The sequence below is a fragment of the Thalassophryne amazonica genome, chromosome 15 (genome assembly GCF_902500255.1).
Source record: "Thalassophryne amazonica chromosome 15, fThaAma1.1, whole genome shotgun sequence".
NCBI lineage: Eukaryota > Metazoa > Chordata > Actinopteri > Batrachoidiformes > Batrachoididae > Thalassophryne > Thalassophryne amazonica.
Genome location: NC_047117.1, coordinates 37775167 through 37799841, shown reverse-complemented (window position 1 = coordinate 37799841; position 24675 = coordinate 37775167). Strand labels below are relative to the sequence as shown.

Genomic DNA, 24675 nt, shown 5'->3' with positions numbered 1-24675 from the left:
CCTAAGGATTCTACCAAGACACTTGGTGTTACCAAGACATTCAGATGTTGCATCAGATCAGTGTTTAGAGTCCAATTCTCATAAACATACCCCAGACATGGGGACTTGAGTTTGAGACTTGGACTCGAGTTGCACTTACTAAGTCACACAAACAGTGACTTCAGACTTGACTTGTAACTCATCCTCAAAGACATCAGACTTGAGTCAGACTCAAGGTACAAGACTCATGAACAGCATCGGCACACGGACTCCTTCAATTAAAAAATGGCCGCACATATGATTCTTATGAACAAGGTGTTCGATTACAGATCTGTCAACTTTGTCTGCTGCAGTAGAAACTGATTTGCAGCTCAGTATCTGAAGCGTGCATTAGCTGAGTCTGGCTCTTATGAAGCATTGCTTCATTTTGCCTCACTTACAACAGAGAGAAAAGTCATTGAGCAGTCAGATTGGTTTTGTTTAATGTTGAAACCATAAAGCCATTAAATGGTTCATTATGAATCGTTTGCTCCATTTGGTAATGCCACAAATTCTGAGTATTGTATTCCTGGGTGCGCAGAGGCAGCTTAACGCATCATTTTCATGGAAAGGCTCCAGTACTGTCTGGTCTGGTGACATAGACAAAATTTAGGGATGTAAGCCCCACAGGACTGAGGGCAGCCGTGTTTCCAGTCCCAGCAAGGCTGAAACCATATTATTTAGAGAATGAAATTATGATGTAATCTAAATGTACGTATAAGCAATAAACAGCACTGCTGATTCTGGGAGTAGTGCTAATAATAATAATGCAGTAATTTATTCTATCAAATCAAATCAAATTAATTTTATTTATATAGCGCCATATCACAACAAACAGCTGCCCCAAGGCGCTTTATATTGTAAGGCAAAAGCCATACAATAATTACAGAAAAACCCCAATGGTCAAAATGACCCCCTATCTATCCATCCATCCCTATCTATTCTATCCATTTTCCATACCCACTTACTCCAATTAAGGGTCACAGGGCAGGTTGGGGGGCTGGAAACCTATCCCAGCAGTTCCAGGTCGTAAGGACAAGACACCATTCTGTCACAGGCCCACATATACAGCCCCTGGCAAAAATTATGGAATCACCGGCCTCGGAGGATGTTCATTCAGTTGTTTAATTTTGTAGAAAAAAAGCAGATCACAGACATGACACAAAACTAAAGTCATTTCAAATGGCAACTTTCTGGCTTTAAGAAACACTATAAGAAATCAGGAAAAAAAATTGTGGCAGTCAGTAACGGTTACTTTTTTAGACCAAGCAGAGGGAAAAAAATATGGAATCACTCAATTCTGAGGAAAAAATTATGGAATCATGAAAAACAAAAGAACGCTCCAACACATCACTAGTATTTTGTTGCACCACCTCTGGCTTTTATAACAGCTTGCAGTCTCTGAGGCATGGACTTAATGAGTGACAAACAGTACTCTTCATCAATCTGGCTCCAACTTTCTCTGATTGCTGTTGCCAGATCAGCTTTGCAGGTTGGAGCCTTGTCATGGACCATTTTCTTCAACTTCCACCAAAGATTTTCAATTGGATTGACATTGACCCTATGTGTCTTTTTGCAAGGAATGTTTTCACAGTTTTTGCACTATGGCAAGAAGCATTATCATCTTGAAAAATGATTTCATCATCCCCAAACATCCTTTCAATTGATGGGATAAGAAAAGTGTCCAAAATATCAACGTAAACCTGTGCATTTATTGATGATGTAATGACAGCCATCTCCCCAGTGCCTTTACCTGACATGCAGCCCCATATCATCAATGACTGTGGAAATTTACATGTTCTCTTCAGGCAGTCATCTTTATAAATCTCATTAGAACAGCACCAAACAAAAGTTCCAGCATCATCGCCTTGCCCAATGCAAATTCGAGATTCATCACTGAATATGACTTTCATCCAGTCATCCACAGTCCACGATGCTTTTCCTTAGCCCATTGTAACCTTGTTTTTTTCTGTTTAGGTGTTAATGATGGCTTTCGTTTAGCTTTTCTGTATGTAAATCCCATTTCCTTTTGGCAGTTTCTTACAGTTCAGTCACAGACGTTGACTCCAGTTTCCTCCCATTCATTCCTCATTTGTTTTGTTGTGCATTTTCAATTTTTGAGACATATTGCTTTAAGTTTTCTGTCTTGACGCTTTGATGTCTTCCTTGGTCTACCAGTATGTTTGCCTTTAACAACCTTCCCATGTTGTTTGTATTTGTAGACACAGCTGACTGTGAACAATCAAGATCTTTTGCAACATTGCGTGATGATTTACCCTCTTTTAAGAGTTTGATAATCCTCTCCTTTGTTTCAATTGACATCTCTCGTGTTGGAGCCATGATTCGTGTCAGTCCACTTGGTGCAACAGCTCTCCAAGGTGTGATCACTCCTTTTTAGATGCAGACTAACGAGCAGATCTGATTTGATGCAGGTGTTAGTTTTGGGGATAAAAATTTACAGGGTGATTCCATAATTTATTCCTCAGAATTGAGTAAGTCCATTTTTTTCCAACTGCTTGGTCTAAAAAAGTAACCGTTACTGACTGCCACAATTTTTTTTTCTTGATTTCTTATAGTGTTTCTTAAAGCCAGAAAGTTGCCATTTGAAATGACTTTAGTTTTGTGTCGTGTCTGTGATCTGCTTTTTTTCTACAAAATTAAACAACTGAATGAACATCCTCCGAGGCCAGTGATTCCATAATTTTTGACAGGGGTTGTACAACCCCAGTTCCAATGAAGTTGAGATGTTGTGTAAAATGTAAATAAAAACAGAATACAATGATTTGCATATCCTCTTCAACCTATATTCAGTTGAATACACCACAAAGACAAGATATTTAATGTTCAAACTGATAAACTTTATTGTTTTGTGCAAATATGTGCTCATTTTGAAATTGATGCCTGCAAGACATTTCAAAAAAGCTGGGACAGTAGTATATTTACCACTGTGTTACATCACCTTTCCTTCTAACAACACTCAATAAGCATTTGGGAACTGAGGACACTAATTGTTGAAGCTTTGTAGGTGGAATTCTTTCCCATTCTTACTTGATGTACGACTTCAGTTGTTCAACAGCCCGGGGTCCCCTTTGTCGTATTTTGCGCTTCATGATGTGCCACACATTTTCAATGGGCAATGGGTCTGGACTGCAGGCAGGCCAGTCTAGTACCCGCCCCCTTTTACTACAAAGCCACACTCTTGTAACACATGCAGAATGTGGCTTGGCACTGTCTTGCTGAAATAAGCAGGGACATCCCTGAAAAAGATGTTGCTTGGATGGCAGCATGTGTTGCTCCAAAACCTGGATGTACCTTTCAGCATTGATGGGGCCATCACAGATGTGTAAGTTGCCAATGCCATCATGTATGGCGTTCACTTTGTATGGTAGAGTTTTAACTTGCACTTGTAGTTGTAGCGAAGAACTGTGTTAACTGACAATGGTTTTCTGAATTGTTCCTGAGCCCACACCATGTTGGTTGATGTTGGTTTTTAATGCAGTGCTGCCCGAGGGATCGAAGGTCACGGGCATTCAATGTCATGTCATGTCATAGGTATTAAAGGCACTGCGCTGCGGTGGTTTGAATCATATTTGTCTAATAGATTACAGTTTGTTCATGTAAATGGGGAATCTTCTTCACAGACTAAAGTTAATTATGGAGTTCCACAAGGTTCTGTGCTAGGACCAATTTTATTCACTTTATACATGCTTCCCTTAGGCAGTATTATTAGACGGTATTGCTTAAATTTTCATTGTTACGCAGATGATACCCAGCTTTATCTATCCATGAAGCCAGAGGACACACACCAATTAGCTAAACTGCAGGATTGTCTTACAGACATAAAGACATGGATGACCTCTAATTTCCTGCTTTTAAACTCAGATAAAACTGAAGTTATTGTACTTGGCCCCACAAATCTTAGAAGCATGGTGTCTAACCAGATCTTTACTCTGGATGGCATTTCCCTGACCTCTAGTAATACTGTGAGAAATCTTGGAGTCATTTTTGATCAGGATATGTCATTCAAAGCGCATATTAAACAAATATGTAGGACTGCCTTTTTGCATTTACGCAATATCTCTAAAATCAGAAAGGTCTTGTCTCAGAGTGATGCTGAAAAACTAATTCATGCATTTATTTCCTCTAGGCTGGACTATTGTAATTCTTTATTATCAGGTTGTCCTAAAAGTTCCCTAAAAAGCCTTCAGTTAATTCAAAATGCTGCAGCTAGAGTACTGACGGGGACTAGCAGGAGAGAGCATATCTCACCCGTGTTGGCCTCTCTTCATTGGCTTCCTGTTAATTCTAGAATAGAATTTAAAATTCTTCTTCTTACTTATAAGGTTTTGAATAATCAGGTCCCATCTTATCTTAGGGACCTCGTAGTACCATATCACCCTAATAGAGCGCTTCGCTCTCAGACTGCAGGCTTACTTGTAGTTCCTAGGGTTTGTAAGAGTAGAATGGGAGGCAGAGCCTTCAGCTTTCAGGCTCCTCTCCTGTGGAACCAGCTCCCAATTCAGATCAGGGAGACAGATACCCTCTCTACTTTTAAGATTAGGCTTAAAACTTTCCTTTTCGCTAAGGCTTATAGTTAGGGCTGGATCGGGTGACCCTGGACTATCCCTTGGTTATGCTGCTTTAGACGTAGACTGTGGGGGGGTTCCCATGATGCACTGTTTCTTTCTCTTTTTGCTCTGTATGCATCACTCCGCATTTAATCATTAGTGATCGATCTCTGCCCCCCTCCACAGCATGTCTTTTTCCTGGTTCTTTCCCTCAGCCCCAACCAGTCTCAGCAGAAGACTGCCCCTCCCTGAGCCTGGTTCTGCTGGAGGTTTCTTCCTGTTAAGAGGGAGTTTTTCCTTCCCACTGTTGCCAAGTGCTTGCTCACAGGGGGTCGTTTTGACCGTTGGGGTTTTTCATAATTATTGTATGGCCTTGCCTTACAATATAAAGCGCCTTGGGGCAACTGTTGTGATTTGGCGCTATATAAAAAAAAAGTTGATTGATTGATTGATTGATTGATTCAATGTTGGTTTTCGGCCTTGCCGCTTACGTGTAGAAAGTTCTCCAGCTTCTCTGAATCTTCTGATTATATTATGGACTGTAGATGATGGAATGCCTCGTAATTGAACATTGTTCTTAAACTGTTGGACTATTTTTTCATGCAGTTGTTCACAAAGTGGTAATCCTCGCGCCATCTTTGCTTGTGAATGGCTGAGACCTTTGGGGATGCTCCTTTTATATAATAATAATCATGACACTCACAATTAGTGTCCTCAGTTCCCAAATGCTTATTGAGTGTTGTTAGAAGGAAAGGTGATGTAACACAGTGTAAACATACCACTGCCCCAGCTTTGTTGAAACATGTTGCAGGCATCCATTTCAAAATGAGCAAATATTTGCACAAAAACAATAGTTTATCAGTTTGAACATTAAATATCTTGTCTTTGTGGTGTATTCAATTGAATATAGGTTGAAGAGGATTTGCAAATCATTGCATTCTGTTTTTATTTACATTTTACACAACATCCCAACTTCATTGGAATTGGGGTTGTAGACAGACAGAGCGCTTTGAGCATCTGATGCAGATGGAAAAGTGTTATATACGAGGTCTGTTAGAAAAGCATCTGACCTTTGGCTTACCTGGAGTGTTGGAAACCTAATCACCCTCAAAGTAGTTTCTTGGGACTCCACACACTTCTCCCAGCGGTGTCGCCACTGTTGGAAGCATTCCAAGAAAGCCTCTTTTGAAATGGAGTTCAGCTCTGCTGTCGTTGCAGCCATAATGTCCTCTCTCGTCTCAAATCTCATTCCTTTCATTGGCCTCTTGAGTTTGGGGCCATATCAGGAGAGTAAGGAGCCTGTTGAACCACGTCTGGTTTTTCATCAAAAAAGTCTGCACCGCACAGCATTACGCAGGCGACAGAGGACATCCCTGTAGTACTCCTTGGTGATTGTTTGACCCTGTGGTGCGTACTCGTGGTGTACCACACCGCAGGAGTCAAGGAAAACAGTCAGCATCACCTTAACATTGCTGCGCACTTGGCGAGCCTTCTTTGGTCTTGGTGACGTGGAATGCTTCCACTGTGACGACTGGAATTTGGTTTCCGGGTCGTACCCGTACACCCAGGACTCATCACCAGTGATGATGGTGTTCATGAAGTCAGCGTCACTTTTTGTGGAGTCCAGCATGTCCTGTGAGACTTCAACACAAAGGTGCTTTTGCTCCGCAGTCAGCAGCTTTGGCACGAATTTCGCCGCCACTCTCTTCATGCCCAAATCTTCTGTCACAATGGAATGTGCCGAAAAAGTGCTGATGTCCACCTCTTCCGCAATTTCTCTGATAGTCACACGACGGTCCCGCATCACCACAGCATTCACTTTGGAAATGATCTCGTCATTTCAGCATGTTGATGGCCGACCGGAGCGCGGCTTGCTCTCCACCGTTATGCGCCCGTCTTTAAACCGGTTGTACCACTCCTTAATTTGTGTGACGCCCATTGCATCATCACCAAAAGCCATCTGAATCTTCCGAATGGTTTCCACCTGGCTGTCGCCCAGTTTCTGGCAAAATGTGATGCAGTAGCGCTGCTCCACTCATTCCGCCATTTTCCTTGGAATGAAAAAACGCTGAGCGCACAACACACACCTCACACAAAGGCTGCTTACCAGAGAATGATGCAATCGACAGGCGTGGCAAAGTTCACGCATGCGCACGAAGGTTCAAGGTTTGCTCATGCAAGCACACGTGATTCAAATCCATCAGGTTTTTGAAAAAAATTAAAAGGTTGGATACTTTTCTAACAGACCTCATCAATGCAGTTCATTTAAACACATTTACTGTGGTCAATTTAAAGTTTCCAGTCCACCTAACCTAAGGAAGCCCGAGCACCTGGAGGGAACCTACTCAAACACTCCACACAGTAAAGGTGGGAAGCGATCCTATGACCTTCTTGCTGTGAGGCAACAGTGCTAACCACACAGTGATTTATTATTTTTGCAAATTAATATTCATGTTATTTTTCTTAACCTTCACCTTAACCCCTGAAACTTACTGATCTGTACACCTGGGCCATGCAGACCCCACAGAAACTCTTGTTTTTAATGCTATTAATGTATTTTTTATTGATGCCATTCTTGCGGGTATCTGTAGTATAACTACATAGGGTCACTTTGAAACTATTAAAAAAAAAAAAAAAACAACAACAACAACAACAACAAAAAAAAGCAAGTTTTGAGTATCTGGCTGATAACCCACCTTTCATTTTGAAAGACTAGTTTTTTTTTTCCACTTTAGATTTTTTTCATGACTTTAACACAAAAAATCAATACCAACACCTACTCCCTGCAGTTACTCTGATGCAAATAACATGAATAAAAACTAAATAAATAATAAATAAAGACAGTTCAGTACTTATAAAATTTAACATTCATCTCAAAAGTTTGCTAATCCAACCAGATACCATTATGTAAACTGGGGTCCAAATGGACCCCATAAGAAAAAAAAACCTATTGAGCCCACAGTATTTAATCAAATGGAATAACAATAAGTGAAATAAATTGAAGATAACGTATAGGTGACAATTACGTGAAAGTAAGTATAACTTGCTCGGCTCTGACAATGTCTGATGGTGTGTGTCAGGATGAAGGACAACATCATTGGTCAGCATCAGCCATGCGTCCTCCCTCTCTCTCACTCTCATGCAAACAATATTTTTATTCTGATCTGAAGGTTAGCATCATTCCAAACAACTCAGACCAAGTGGTTCAGCAAGGTCGCTCTATCGTCACCAAGTTTATAGACATGTCTGTCCTTTGTTGTATATGTGCCCATCACTAGTATTCTCTGTGTTTATGCACATACCCTCACCTTTGGTGTCTATGCCTTTCCAGAAGCACAACATCCCCGTGGACATGGGCTACGCCGTGGCCCCTCACCACTCAGGGGTCTACCCAGTTCACATACAGCTGTATGAGGCCTGGAGACGTGTGTGGAGTATCCGGGTCACCAGCACTGAAGAATACCCTCACCTGAAACCTGCCCGCTACCGCAAGGGTTTCATCCACAACAACATCATGGTGAGAAAAGAGTCTGTGGAAAGCCTCAGCCATGTGTCAGCACTGACACACACTAATTATACAAATGTGCACTTATACACATGCATATTTCATCACTCAACACTCATGTGATTAGCACATTCACACACACCTACTGTTTTTTTATTTGCAGTTGAATATGAAATTCAGTACCACTGGTATCATTTAAATAATGATTAGCATTCTGATTTCATGTTTAACTGCTTTGTTTCTGTCTTCCTGTGATGCTCTGTTTGGGTGCTGGTTGTAGTAAAACTGCAAGTGTTATTTTGGTGCTTGGTGTGACATAGGTTGTTGATGGGATTTGCCTGTGATTCTGTTTTCAGTAGAGTCATTTACCAACATATGTAATGTTGACTTGGCAGGAAAAAAGTATGTATGTCCGATAGCTATCTTGAGCACTGTGTGCAGCATGGATGGACCCTGTAAAAAAGTGAACACTGAAATTTATTTGAATGGAGGCAACTCCTGGGTCAGCACCACTACCAGACCCGTGCCCCTACAGATGAAATTAAACTTTTTTGTTTTGTTTTCTTTGTTTTTTGTTAGTCCTTTAGATTAGCAGTCATGATATGTGCACCATGTGCAGTGGGGCGTGCAGGCCATCTCGAGATTTTTTTCAAAAACTCTTCAGTGAAATTTTTTGAAATTTGGCATATTCATTCCTTGGGGGCCTCTCTGGTGAAAAAAGTGAGAGCTTATCAATTGAATCCCCCTGGGCCCCACAAGGGTCCCCAGAAGGTCAAAAATAGGCATTTTTTTATACTTTCATTTTTGACCCTGGTCTTTCCTCAGTCCATGAACTGTCAGCCTCCTGGTGTTTTGAACTGTGCTTGGTTTTCTTGACCACACTTCTGCCTGACACCTGCCTGTACCGCTGCCTCTGTGATTGACCTGTGTACTGTACCATTGCCAGTTTTTTGATAAAGCCTTCTATAACTCATACATCTCAGTCATGAGTCTGCACATGTGTTCAACCCCCTTCTGTGCCACTCCACCTCAGTTCCTGACAGTGTCTTCACTTAATTTCTATCATCTATAGCTCACACGTGGTATAATTTATTTCTGTGTTCATGTTGAGTGATCTGACGGAGTGGGGAATACCAGCTCTCAGGGCCTATTTACATGAATTTGCATATTTAAATAGGGCATGGAATGGAGGAGTTTGGTACGTCTGCATGTGCACTCAATTCCACACTGAGTGGGATATACAAGCAGAATGTGCTTGGATCCATGCATGCGCACACTTTGATACATCTGGATATTTTTGTGCGTACGACACTTTCTGGGTTTTAGTATACACCATGTTTCAGTAGGAAATCCACACGTCCTTGTACATGAGGCCCCTTGTATGGTGGAAATTAATGTCAATGTGTAACAAATTAATGTGTAACAAGGCGTTCTGTGATAATATGACATTATGAAATAGCTCAACAAAATGTACTAAATTTTCACTTCATTTTGTAATAACAGCCGCATTTTGTAAGAATCTAGTGCATTTTGTAAGAAATGTCCTGAATGTGCAGTCCAGTCCCCCCCCACCACACACACCACTTCACTTTTAATTTCGTGCAGCCATCACGGAATGAATGAGAATGAATTTGTGCGCCTTTGACAAAAATGAGGCGCTTTTCGTCACAATATCATGAACCAATAGATTAATGTACATTTCGTGCTGCTGGATCACGACTTGCCGTGAGACTGGGTTAGAATGTGATATGTACACATGAGGATGGCATGATTACAATATATTAAAATCATAATCTCGATTCATGACTCAGTGCCATTTAATTTCTTAATGGCAGCAATTCTGATGCGTTCCTACACTATGATTAAAAATATTACAGATTGGATTCAGGCTGTTTATTACAAAAAGTTATTATTTCAACATGCAGAGTTGTAGTCTTACACACCTCTCTGCAGCTTCTCTCCCCCTGCCATCCCCTCATTACCCCATCCCCGTAGAAACGGTGCCTGCTCCCAGACTACCAATAACCAGCAAAAATCTATTTAAGCATAAAAATTCAAAAAGAAAAAATATAGCACCTTCAACTGCACCACAGACTAAAACAGTTAAATGTGGTCTATTAAACATTAGGTCTCTCTCTTCTAAGTCCCTGTTGGTAAATGATATAATAATTGATCAACATATTGATTTATTCTGCCTAACAGAAACCTGGTTACAGCAGGATGAATATGTTAGTTTAAATGAGTCAACACCCCCGAGTCACACTAACTGTCAGAATGCTCGTAGCACAGGCCGGGGCGGAGGATTAGCAGCAATCTTCCATTCCAGCTTATTAATTAATCAAAAACCCAGACAGAGCTTTAATTCATTTGAAAGCTTGTCTCTTAGTCTTGTCCATCCAAATTGGAAGTCCCAAAAACCAGTTTTATTTGTTATCTATCGTCCACCTGGTCGTTACTGTGAGTTTCTCTGTGAATTTTCAGACCTTTTATCTGACTTAGTGCTTAGCTCAGATAAGATAATTATAGTGGGCGATTTTAACATCCACACAGATGCTGAGAATGACAGCCTCAACACTGCATTTAATCTATTATTAGACTCTATTGGCTTTGCTCAAAAAGTAAATGAGTCCACCCACCACTTTAATCATATCTTAGATCTTGTTCTGACTTATGGTATGGAAATAGAAGACTTAACAGTATTCCCTGAAAACTCCCTTCTGTCTGATCATTTCTTAATAACATTTACATTTACTCTGATGGACTACCCAGCAGTGGGGAATAAGTTTCATTACACTAGAAGTCTTTCAGAAAGCGCTGTAACTAGGTTTAAGGATATGATTCCTTCTTTATGTTCTCTAATGCCATATACCAACACAGTGCAGAGTAGCTACCTAAACTCTGTAAGGGAGATAGAGTATCTCGTCAATAGTTTTACATCCTCATTGAAGACAACTTTGGATGCTGTAGCTCCTCTGAAAAAGAGAGCTTTAAATCAGAAGTGTCTGACTCCGTGGTATAACTCACAAACTCGTAGCTTAAAGCAGATAACCCGTAAGTTGGAGAGGAAATGGCGTCTCACTAATTTAGATGATCTTCACTTAGCCTGGAAAAAGAGTCTGTTGCTCTATAAAAAAGCCCTCCGTAAAGCTAGGACATCTTTCTACTCATCACTAATTGAAGAAAATAAGAACAACCCCAGGTTTCTTTTCAGCACTGTAGCCAGGCTGACAAAGAGTCAGAGCTCTATTGAGCTGAGTATTCCATTAACTTTAACTAGTAATGACTTCATGACTTTCTTTGCTAACAAAATTTTAACTATTAGAGAAAAAATTACTCATAACCATCCCAAAGACGTATCGTTATCTTTGGCTGCTTTCAGTGATGCCAGTATTTGGTTAGACTCTTTCTCTCCGATTGTTCTGTCTGAGTTATTTTCATTAGTTACTTCATCCAAACCATCAACATGTTTATTAGACCCCATTCCTACCAGGCTGCTCAAGGAAGCCCTACCATTATTTAATGCTTCGATCTTAAATATGATCAATCTATCTTTGTTAGTTGGCTATGTACCACAGGCTTTTAAGGTGGCAGTAATTAAACCATTACTTAAAAAGCCATCACTTGACCCAGCTATCTTAGCTAATTATAGGCCAATCTCCAACCTTACTTTTCTCTCAAAAATTCTTGAAAGGGTAGTTGTAAAACAGCTAACTGATCATCTGCAGAGGAATGGTCTATTTGAAGAGTTTCAGTCAGGTTTTAGAATTCATCATAGTACAGAAACAGCATTAGTGAAGGTTACAAATGATCTTCTTATGGCCTCGGACAGTTGACTCATCTCTGTGCTTGTTCTGTTAGACCTCAGTGCTGCTTTTGATACTGTTGACCATAAAATTTTATTACAGAGATTAGAGCATGCCATAGGTATTAAAGGCACTGTGCTGCGGTGGTTTGAATCATATTTGTCTAATAGATTACAATTTGTTCATGTAAATGGGGAATCTTCTTCACAGACTAAAGTTAATTATGGAGTTCCACAAGGTTCTGTGCTAGGACCAATTTTATTCACTTTATACATGCTTCCCTTAGGCAGTATTATTAGACGGTATTGCTTAAATTTTCATTGTTACGCAGATGATACCCAGCTTTATCTATCCATGAAGCCAGAGGACACACACCAATTAGCTAAACTGCAGGATTGTCTTACAGACATAAAGACATGGATGACCTCTAATTTCCTGCTTTTAAACTCAGATAAAACTGAAGTTATTGTACTTGGCCCCACAAATCTTAGAAACATGGTGTCTAACCAGATCCTTACTCTGGATGGCATTACCCTGACCTCTAGTAATACTGTGAGAAATCTTGGAGTCATTTTTGATCAGGATATGTCATTCAAAGCGCATATTAAACAAATATGTAGGACTGCTTTTTTGCATTTACGCAATATCTCTAAAATCAGAAAGGTCTTGTCTCAGAGTGATGCTGAAAAACTAATTCATGCATTTATTTCCTCTAGGCTGGACTACTGTAATTCATTATTATCAGGTTGTCCTAAAAGTTCCCTAAAAAGCCTTCAGTTAATTCAAAATGCTGCAGCTAGAGTACTGACGGGGACTAGAAGGAGAGAGCATATCTCACCCATATTGGCCTCTCTTCATTGGCTTCCTGTTAATTCTAGAATAGAATTTAAAATTCTTCTTCTTACTTATAAGGTTTTGAATAATCAGGTCCCATCTTATCTTAGGGACCTCGTAGTACCATATCACCCCAATAGAGCGCTTCGCTCTCAGACTGCAGGCTTACTTGTAGTTCCTAGGGTTTGTAAGAGTAGAATGGGAGGCAGAGCCTTCAGCTTTCAGGCTCCTCTCCTGTGGAACCAGCTCCCAATTCAGATCAGGGAGACAGACACCCTCTCTACTTTTAAGATTAGGCTTAAAACTTTCCTTTTTGCTAAAGCTTATAGTTAGGGCTGGATCAGGTGACCCTGAACCATCCCTTAGTTATGCTGCTATAGACTTAGACTGCTGGGGGGTTCCCATGATGCACTGTTTCTTTCTCTTTTTGCTCTGTATGCACCACTCTGCATTTAATCATTAGTGATCGATCTCTGCTCCCCTCCACAGCATGTCTTTTTCCTGGTTCTCTCCCTCAGCCCCAACCAGTCCCAGCAGAAGACTGCCCCTCCCTGAGCCTGGTTCTGCTGGAGGTTTCTTCCTGTTAAAAGGGAGTTTTTCCTTCCCACTGTAGCCAAGTGCTTGCTCACAGGGGGTCGTTTTGACCGTTGGGGTTTTACATAATTATCGTATGGCCTTGCCTTACAATATAAAGCACCTTGGGGCAACTGTTTGTTGTGATTTGGCGCTATATAAAAAAATTGATTGAAATTGATTGATTGATTGAATCCAACACTGATTGATCTTTCCATTCACATTATCCATCCATCCATCCATCCATTTTCTTCCGCTTTATCCGGAGTCGGGTCGCGGGGGCAGCAGCTCAAGCAAAGCCGCCTAGACCTCCCGATCCAAACACACCTCCTCCAGCTCCTCCGGGGGAACCCCAAGGCGTTCCCAAGCCAGCCGAGAGATGTAGTCCCTCCAGCGTGTCCTGGGTCTTCCCCGGTGGCCTCCTCCCAGTGGGACTTGCCCGGAACACCTCTCCAGCGAGGCATCCAGGGGGCATCCGGAAAAGATGCCCGATCCACCTCAACTGACTCCTTTCGACATGGAGGAGCAGCGGCTCGACTCCGAGCTCCTCCCGAGTGACCGAGCTCCTCACTCTATCTCTAAGGGAGCGCCCAGCCACCCTGCGGAGGAAACTCATCTCGGCCGCTTGTACTGGCGATCTCGTTCTTTCGGTCATGAGCCAAATCTCATGACCATAGGTGAGGATCGGAACGTAGATCGATCGGTAAATCGGGAGCTTTGCCCCCCTTCTCAGCTCTCTCTTCACCACGACGGTCCAATACAGCGACCGCATCACTGCAGATGCTGCACCGATCCGTCTATTGATCTCACGCTCCATCCGTCCCTCACTCCTGAACAAGACCCCGAGATACTTAAACTCCTCCACTTGAGGCAAGGACACTCCACCGACCTGAAGAGGGCAAAGCACCTTTTTCCGATCGAGAACCATGGCCTCGGATTTGGAGGTGCTGATTTTCATCCCGGACGCTTCACACTCGGCTGCAAACACTGAAGGTCCTGATTTGACGAAGCCAACAGAACCACATCGTCCGCAAACAGCAGAGACGAGATTCTGTGGTTCCCAAACCAGACCCCCTCTACACCCTGGCTGTGCCTAGAAATTCTGTCCATAAAAATAATGAACAGAACCGGTGACAAAGGGCAGCCCTGGCGGAGGCCAACATGCACTGGAAACAGGTTTGACTTACTACCGGCAATGCGAACCAAGCTCCTGCTGCGGTCGTACAGGGACCGGATAGCCCTTAGCAAAGGACCCCGGACCCCGTACTCCCGGAGCACTCCCCACAGGGTGTGCCGAGGGACACAGTCGAATGCCTTGTCCAGATCCACAAAACACATGTGGACTGGTTGGCAAACTCCCATGAACCCTCGAGCACCCGATGGAGCGTGTAGAGCTGGTCCAGTGTGCCGCGACCAGGACGAAAACCATGCTACTCCTCCTGAATCCGAGGTTCGACCATCAGCTTGATGGCATCCCTTACTTCCGGTGTCCACCACCGGGTTCGGGGATTGCCACCGCGACAGGCACCAGAGACCTTGCGACCACAGCTACGAGCAGCCGCATCGACAATGGAGGTGGAGAACATGGTCCACTCAGACTCCATGTCTCCAACCTCCCCCGGGATCTGGGAGAAGTTCTCCCGGAGGTGGGAGTTGAAGACCTCGCTGACAGAGGGTTCTGCCAGTCGTTCCCAGCAGACCCTCACGATACGTTTGGGCCTGCCAGGTCTTACCGGCTTCCTACCCTCCCAGCGGATCCAACTCACCACCAGGTGGTGATCAGTCGACAGCTCTGTCCCTCTCTTCACTCGAGTGTCCGAGACACATGGCCGAAGGTCAGATGATACGACTACAAAGTCGATCATCTACCTCCGGCTCAGGGTGTCCTGGTGCCACGTGCACTTATGGACACCCTTTTGCTCGAACATGGTGTTCGTGATGGACAAACTGTGACTAGCACAGAAGTCCAACAACTGAACACCACTCGGGTTAAGATCAGGGAGGCCGTGCTTCCCGATCACACCCCTCCAGGTCTCACTGTCGCCGCCCCCGTGGGTGTTGAAATCCCCCAGGAGAACAATGGAGTCCCCAGTCGGAGCGCTATCTAGTACCCCTCCCAGGGACTCCAGGAAGGTCGGGTACTCTGCACTGCTGCTCGGCCCGTAGGCCGAGACAACGGTGAGAGACCTGTCCCCAACCCGAAGGCGTAGGGACGCGACCCTCTCGTTCACCGGAGTGAACTCCAACACTTGGCGACTGAGCTAGGGAGCAATAAGCAATGCGACCCCAACTCTCCACCTCTCCCCGTGGGCGACACCAGAAAAATGAAGCGTCCAGCCCCTCTCCAGGAGTTGAGTACCAGAGCCCAAGCTGTGTGTGGAGGTGAGCCCGACTATCTCTAGTCGGTATCTCTCAACCTCCCGCACAAGCTCAGGCTCCTTCCCCCCTAGCGAGGTGACATTCCACGTCCCAACAGCCAGGGGCTGTGAGCATGGACCGGGCCGCCAGGCCACCCACCCTTGACCGCCACCCAATCCTCTCTGCACCCGACCCCCATGGCCGCCTCTGCAAGTGGTGAACCCATAGGAGGGCGGGCCCACGTCACTCTTTCGGGCTGAGCCCAGCCGGGCCCCATGGGCTAAGGCCCAACCACCAGCTAGAGGGGGAATCTATTCACATTATATTTACTTAATTTATACCATGGAAAGAAATTTCAAGAAATTTCAAGGTCGAAGGGCTTTTCAATGTTAAAAAGAATCAAATATCTGCTAAATGTACAATACAGATCAGATGCCAATCAAACTTAGTCTATCCATTGAGAATGAGACAATGAGGTGCCAGTTTGCACCTTATTGTCCCAAATGAGAGTGATTGAGGCTACTGATACTCTCTCTATTCAGCATGTATGCATATACACTGAACACTGAATAATTCACAGTAAAAATGTGCAAATAAGACGTGTAAGTAAAATAAAAATGTGCACTAAGAAAAAAACTTCAGATCTTGGGAGATGGTGGATCCCAGGAACCGGAAAATGTCGACAGAAGGCACAGTGTTGTTGAGGATGGGGGGTGGGGCGATTGATGGTGGCTTCCTCATGAAGTCCACTATCATCTCCACAGTCTTGTGTGGGTTCAGCTCCAGGTTATTCTGACAACACCAGAGGTCCAACTGTTCCACCTCCTGTCTCTATGCAGCTTCTTTACCATCCTATAATATATATATATATATATATATATATATATATATATATATATATATATATACGAGGGCTGTCCGTAAAGTATAGGTCCTTTTTATTTTTTTCAAAAACTATATGGATTTCATTCATATGTTTTTACGTCAGACATGCTTGAACCCTCGTGCGCATGCGTGAGTTTTTCCATGCCTGTCGGTGACGTCATTCGCCTGTGAGCACTCCTTGTGGGAGGAGTCGTCCAGCCCCTCGTCGGAATTCCTTTGTCTGAGAAGTTGCTGAGAGACTGGCGCTTTGTTTGATCAAAATTTTTTCTAAACCTGTGAGACACATCGAAGTGGACACGGTTCGAAAAATTAAGCTGGTCTTCAGTGAAAATTTTAACAGCTGATGAGAGATTTTGAGGTGATTCTGTCGCTTTAAGGACTTTTCACGGTGCGAGACGTCGCGCAGCGCTCTCAGGTAGCGTCATCAGCCTGTTTCAAGCTTAAAACCTCCACATTTCAGGCTCTATTGATCCAGGACGTCGTGAGAGAACAGAGAAGTTTCAGAAGAAGTCGGTTTCAGCATTTTATCCGGATATTCCACTGTTAAAGGAGATTTTTTTAATGAAAGACGTGCGGATGGGTCCGCGTGTCGGGACGCAGCCGACGCGGTGCGGCGGCACAGGAAAAACACCTCCGTGTTGATAACCATTTGTAAAATCCAGGCGGCTTTTGATGGCTTTCAGTGGAGTGAGTATATGAGAAATTGTTTATCAGCTGGAGATGTTCCAACTTGTCCTCAAGGCTTCCAACAGAGGTGTTTTTCCTGTGGCGGAGCGTCGCGGCGGCTGCGAGCCGACGCTGCAATCCGCCTGCACGTCTTTCATTAAAAAAATCTCCTTTAACAGTGGAATATCCAGATAAAATGCTGAAACCGACTTCTTCTGAAACTTCTCTGTTCTCTCACGACGTCCTGGACCAATAAAGCCTGAAATGTGGAGGTTTTAAGCTTGAAACAGGCTGATGACGCCGCCTGAGAGCGCTGCGCGACGTCTCGCACCGTGAAAAGTCCTTAAAGCGACAGAATCACCTCAAAATCTCTCATCAGCTGTTAAAATTTTCACTGAAGACCAGCTTAATTTTTCGAACCGTGTCCACTTCGATGTGTCTCACAGGTTTAGAAAAAATTTTGATCAAACAAAGCGCCAGTCTCTCAGCAACTTCTCAGACAAAGGAATTCCGACGAGGGGCTGGACGACTCCTCCCACAAGGAGTGCTCACAGGCGAATGACGTCACCGACAGGCGTGGAAAAACTCACGCATGCGCACAAGGGTTCAAGCATGTCTGACGTAAAAACATATGAATGAAATCCATATAGTTTTAGAAAAAAATAAAAAGGACCTATACTTTACGGACAGACCTCGTATATATATATACAGTGGTGGGCACAGTTCTGATGATCCGATAACAGATCATTATCGAAGATAACGTTTTCATCATCGGATTATCTTTCAGATAAATTTTAAAACCATTATCGGACCAATTATCTTCCGATACATTAAGTTCCGATAACGTTCAGTCCGATAACATTTTTTTTGGTGGTGAAGTGAGTAAGGTTTAACAGTCAAAAAGGTTTGTAAACAGCTAAAATCGTTCCTGGCTCCTCCAGGCTGTGTGCAACAGTCAGGCCGCTGTCGGAGCTCAGAAGGGGGAGGGCATGCTCACTGTGCCTTCACTGCACGTGGGTCTTTTCAGTTCTTCAGCAACAAGGTTATTGCCTCGTTTGTGCTTAAAACTGCGCTCCAGTCATCATCTATCTCAGTGACAGTTATCTGAAGCTTTTGTACAACAATCACTTCCCCATAAATTCATAATAACAGACGTGAGCACTCTCAGAGGCTGAGAGTTATAAATTTTACCTTTCACATTGAATGCAACATGGGTGATGTTATACAGAGATAAACTGTGACTCCTGCGATTTACTGTTTTTTTTATAGAAATGGTCTTTAAGTTACATATATATATATATATATATATATATATTATTAGGGGTGGGCAAACATAAAAAATCTTAATCGCATTAACTCAATGACTTTCTGTGATTAATCATGATTAATCGCATGGTATATGTGAAACCCAAAAATGAACTCAAAAGCCGCTTAAAAGCACAGTTTTATTTGAAAATGTAAATGAACATTGCATAAATTTGAAAATGTAAATTTCAACTGAAACACACTAATGAAATCAAATATAAAACCACTGGCAGGTCATTTGTTATCCTGTTTCATATCAAAATAACAATATTCATGTCCATGACTAAATGTACTAAAACAAATATGTCACAATTGTACACATACCACAATTTGATATGTGTACAATTCTGATGTATTTGTTTTAGTATGTTTAGATTTTGTTGTGATTTGGCACTTTATAAGCCGATTAAATTGAATTGAAATTGACCATTTTATTGAGTCTTAAAGTAAATAAATATGAAATTGGTCACTGGATCCTTAAACTTTGTACATAATGAACTCTATATGGTGAATCCTTGATCTCTGGACATAAATAAGAATAAACAAAATCTGTAGTTTTTGTCAAAAGCATTTCCTTTCAGACATTGGCATGAATGTGTTTCCATATATCTGAGCTGAACTTACAGCTGCTGTGCTTCACTTCAGGATGTAATTTGAAAAGAAAATACAGCACGTTTCATTTTGGGAGGAAAAAAAAACGTTTTAGTCGATTGTAGTTTCTTGTCTGTATTACATTTGGAAAGAGGTGTCATTTTATATAAAGCGGTGATTCATTTTGAAGTTAATAATTCCGACCGAACTCTGTTTCAGCCGCGCAGCGTTTCGAGCTGTGTGAACGGAACGGAGGACGATTCTCGTTTCTTGACAGCAACAAGACAAGAGTCCCAGTTAGTGACTTTAATCCACACAAAAGTGACTGACGATATTTTAATGGCTTTGCGAGGGGTTAAGAAGCGGCTTGCCGTTTCTGATGAGCAGTGAATCAAAGAACCAACGAGCTACTGGATTGAAGCATTGCTTCAATGGTTCAAGGTTTCAAAGTGGAGCCGCGCTGCAGAAATAGTTTATTACAGTCCAAACCCTGAATATCCAACTTTATTTGTACGTCGTATGACTCTGAAACTCGGAAAAATACATATAATTTACGGACTATAGGTTGACATGAAAACCACCGAAAAGCTGTGTTCACCGCGGGGACACGTTCGGCTATTCGAGATTATTCAAGATTTTTTTTTTTTACCGATGACGAACGATGCGTAAAAAAAAATTGACCGATGCAGCTGCATCGGTCCAAACCGGTCTGGATCCGGGCCTGATCCTGTAGAACTTTGTACCGAAAATGTCCATTCAAAAGTTTGGCGTCTTTCTGCATTTTGTTTTGTTGTGCATTGCATAGCCTGTACTTTTCTCGATCCTTGTGTCGTTTTCTTTGTGAACTCAGCTATCAGCAGGAAGCAGCAGCGTAAGCTCGCCCCCGACCGACGCTTTCAAAATAAAAGGCAACGAGCAACAGTCATAAAAGGCTAAAAAACAAAAACAAAAAAAAAACGCAGCGTTAAGGGGAGGAACACAATTGTCGGCGATAATGACCTCAATAATTAACGCAACATTAGCGCGTTAACGTTGCCCAGCCCTAATATATATATATATAATATCGATAGATTAAAAACAAAATTACAAAATAAAAACTTCACTGCGCTCTGCGCATGCTCTGACTGGCTGTTGCTGGCTGATGACGTCGACAGCCTTGTGTTTAGTAGTTAGTCTTCGTGCGTTTCGAACGTGACTAGCAGCGAGTGAGCGAGCCAGCGAGCATTTTTTTTTTTTTTCTGAGCTTACGGTGGTTTTTTTGGGGGAAAATGAGTGAGGAAAACGTTGTTTGTGTTCCACGGCCTGAGGATGACGTCCAAGAGGAGCCTGGATCGAGTGGGGAGGTGTCTGGAGCAGCTCAGGCTGAGGCCCAGGCCTGCCACGAGGTCCAGAACCCGTGGCCTCACCTGGAGGATTTATTTGTTTTCCAATCAGTGGACAAGAAGAACGCTAGCATCGTTTTTTTCCAGTGTGTCCTGTGTCACCCAAAGGAGACAACAATTAAAGGGCACACAACCAGCCTTTGTAATTTAAAGTCCCATGTGAAGAGGAACCACCCAGGCCATGCAATCCAATTTGAAGAAAGGATCAAGGCCGGTTCTTCACGTGGGAAACACAGGCGTTCGTCAGCTAGCAGCAGCAGCAGCAGCCAGTCTTCATTTGGTGGGCAGCCACCCGCAAAAAAAAGTCAGCTGTCCCAGCCTACTATTCGGGGGGGCTTTGCACAGTCGGCTGCTGGCACTGGCATCCTCCAGTCTGTGGTGGACTCGAAGATCATGGACCTCTTCGTATGCAACATGCTGCATGTTGTGGAGTCCCCCACATTCATCAGTTTGGTCAAGACCTTAAACCCAAGCAAAACGTCGATGTCCCGTCGCACCCTGGGGAGGAAGATCTTGACCAGCCACAAACAGCTGGAGGAGTATCTTATAAGGTATTTTTTGCAAAACAAAGTGTATTGTATTTTGAAATTCAAGTAGAAGCTTGCTTAACAGTACATGATGATGAAATTGAAATTGTAAAAGATACTAAATTTCTTGGGAGTTATTGAAAACACACAAATTATGTTAAATCCAAAATGTGAAATTCCATTGCAATTGTGTACAAAGCGAGACATTTAAGTTTATTAATATCTTCAAATGTTTGTGTTTTGCTTGTTCTGCTCTCTTTTTGCTTCTGTTGAGAGGGGTAAAATGCAAAATGGGGACTGAAAAGTGAAAATCACAAAATGGGATAAAATGTAACAAAACTGAGCAGACTGAGTCCAAATAAGCACTTTAATTCAATTGTTTGGTCTTTGTTTTGCGCCCACTATAATTTGGGCCAGATACTGGTCGGTCTCTCTCTCTCTCTCTCTCTCTCTCTCTCTCTCCTAGCCTGTGATTGGTTGGTGGTTGAGACGCTGACGTCAGCGTTAGTGGGCCTCACTTTGGGCAAGTTTGGGCAAGTATGTGGCCCAATTCTGGGGCGGTTGTCAGTCTAATGTATTCGAGGCAGCAGCGCCATCTGGTGTTCAAGAGATAAAACTTCAGCCACTGGGTCAGTCTGCTCCATTTCGTGATCAGCCCCCGTTTTGCTCCATTGGGTACTATTATTTTAGTATAGCATGTAAAATTTACTGAGGTAAAATGGGTAGTATAAGTGTGTATAAGCTTTTGCTGCCCATTCGGTTAATTAGGTCAACTTAGAAATCAGTTTTGTGTATTAATTTATTATATATTTTTTAATATTATCATGTTTTTCTAATCTTCCTTTTTAACCAGATTTTCCGCATTTAGAAATGCAATTTCATTACACTTAGGTTGATTTGCACAGTAAAGGTACTACAATAATAATCCCAAAATAATTTTGTATGATTGTTTTATTATTGCTATTCACCTTATTGACGTTTCAAATCCTGCAAAACCTCTGAGAGGTCGCCGCACTGTGAGATCTCAGTAACATTGAGAACTCCATTGAGATGCTCTGATCACGCTGCACTTTAACCGCTGTACATGGACAACATCATTAACATCGCAATATAAAACTATTTTTATATTGTCTAAAACTCTCGTGAATATATTCTTTGCATTTATAGATGTTGTTATTGTTTGTTTTATGTAAACATGTGAGAATCACAGTCTGTCTCTCCGTTATTTTCAATGGGAGCTGCTGTGAGCTACAATTGCTTCCTGATCACGTCGTTCTGAGGGAAAGTGAAGTTTGCTCTTTGTCTTGATTATTATTCTTTACAGCACTGTTTGTCCTCTTTGTTCCAGACTAATATATATATAATATGTCTGAAATTTGGTTTGCGTTTATCAAATTCCACGCAGATTAAACGTAACAGACACAGATTATTTGTTATAATTGTTTTAGCAAGTTTTCAGGGTAGCATGCAGCAGTCGCTTATTGACATGATGAAAACAAAAGCATAAAAAAAAAAAAAATTTGTAGTATAATAATTACAACTGTCATCGTGTTGATTCTCTATATTTGACTGCAGCGACTCTCTGGCATGCAAGGGATTATGGGATACGTCAATAGGGCAAATTCGTTGTAATGTTGTCTAATGCTAAATTTCTTGTTTCAGTTATTAAAAATAATTGATACAGATAGTCATTATTACATTTTCAATTTTACAATTTGTTTATTTATGATTTATAATTTTTAATTACAGATTGTTTGAGGATGTCCCCTGGGTGGCGACCAGTGCGGACTGTTGGTCAGCCCACAACAGGTCCTACATGGGGATGACTGCACACTGGCTGGACCCCAAGACCCGCACCAGACAGCACGCGGTCCTGGCCTGCTCTTGGCTCAAAGGGCACCACACCTTTGATGTTCTCGCCGAGGCCATGGTGGACACCCACTATAAATTCCACCTGCAGGAAAAGGTGACCAGGAACACGACAGACAATGGCAGCAACTTTGTCAAGGCATTTGTTCAGTCTGGCACAGAACCTGAGCTCTTGCCAGACATTCCTGAGCCTGCTGCCGATTCGGACATGGAGGACATTGAGGGGGATCCTGAGGCTGGAACCATGGGTGAGGTGGAGTACGTCTCTGTTGAGGCTGCCCTTGAGGAGTCCAGCCCACACCTTCAACTTGGTAGCCAGCGTGGATGCTGCCAAGGTGCTTGCCTGTGCGCAATTTAAGTCTACCTACAGAAAGGCCATGTCTAAGACACAGGCACTGTGGAACCAGCAGTGCCGCAGCACCGTGTCAGCAGACACCATTTTGGATGAGTTGAAGAGGAGGTTGGTAGTCCCCACCAGTACCAGATGGAACTCCACCTATGACTCAGTTGTTGTCCTCAATGACCTGCTGCATCATAAAAGGGGAGCTGTCCACCGGGTGATGGCGCAGCTGAAGCTACAGAGCTTCACTGATTCCGAGGTCAGCTTCCTGAAAGAGTATGCCCAGGTAATGTCCAATGTTGCCAGGGCCTTGGACAAAATTCAGGGAGAGGATCAAGCCTATCTTGGGAGCCTTCTGCCAACTGTTGCAGCTACCATAATGAAGCTGAAGGAGGCCAAGTCCACAGGCCTCCTATACTGCAGTCCTTTGGTAGATGCAATACTGGCAAGCATCACAGAAAGGTTTGGGCCCCTCCTAGAAGATCAGGAGTGCCAGCTGGCAGCTGCCTTCCACCCCACGTTTTGTCTGTTCTGGCTGGAGAAACACAACCATAGCCAGGTCAGCAGGGTCAAGAAGGCCATGGAGACCGCCGTGGAGACATCCCTGAGGGAGACCGTGGTGGAGGGCAGCAGCAGCACCAGCAATGAAGAGGAAGGGGCAGATGACTTCTTCGGCAGCATCACTCAGCCCCAGGAGTGCATGAGCCACAGGTCACTGAAGTTAAAGGCACAGAACCTGGTTAAGATCTGGCTGGAGACCAGCTCAAAGGACGTCTTGACAGATGCTGCCTTCTTGGGTGAGAAGGTGCTGGTGGACCTCTTCATTAAATATAACACAGCCATCCCATCCAGTGCTGCGGTTGAGCACCTATTTTCGATAGGCAAGGACATTTTGAGGGCCAAGAGAACCACCCTCTCAGATACCAATTTTGAGAGGTTGGTTTTCATGAAGGGCAACAAGCATCACCTCGAGGAGATGGAGAAGCAGCAAAATGTGTAATAGATGTGTGATTACTGGAATATCTCCCTAAATGTGAACGCAGGTCTTGCAAAACGTGAATATCATTCATAATATATATTTTTTCAGTTTAAGCAGTTTATGGATTTCAGTTTACGCATCAATTACTGCAAGAAATCTTGATTACAAACACTATCATGCAAAAAATATTTCTTTTTTGTATTTTGTTTGGTTTTTTTGGGGGGTGGTGGGGGGAGGGTGGTGGGGGTTGAGTTCACTGCAGTCAGTGAGGCGGGGAGGTGAACCCAGGGCGGGTCTTGCTTCTGATGACAAGCTCAACCCACTCTGTTGACAGCAGCAGGTGAGGAGTTTCACTGGGACGGTCCACTTGTCAAACGGTAACATAAGTGTCAAACTCGGGGAGGACAGAAATCTCCTTTGGAGATGTTAGAAAGATGGAGAAGTTAGAGAGATGTTCATGGCTCATAAGACA

At 43.0% G+C, this 24675-nt stretch overlaps 1 protein-coding gene across 2 annotated transcripts in view; it reads left to right on the top strand.

Annotated features, from left to right (window-relative positions):
- Positions 1–24675, top strand: part of ndst3 (N-deacetylase/N-sulfotransferase (heparan glucosaminyl) 3) — a 391475-nt gene that overhangs the window by 110231 nt on the left and 256569 nt on the right. For both annotated transcript variants that reach the window (XM_034187550.1, XM_034187551.1), the window contains exon 5: positions 7918–8103. In XM_034187550.1, coding sequence (XP_034043441.1) covers positions 7918–8103 — 186 coding nt within the window. The remainder of the gene's footprint in view (positions 1–7917; positions 8104–24675) is intronic.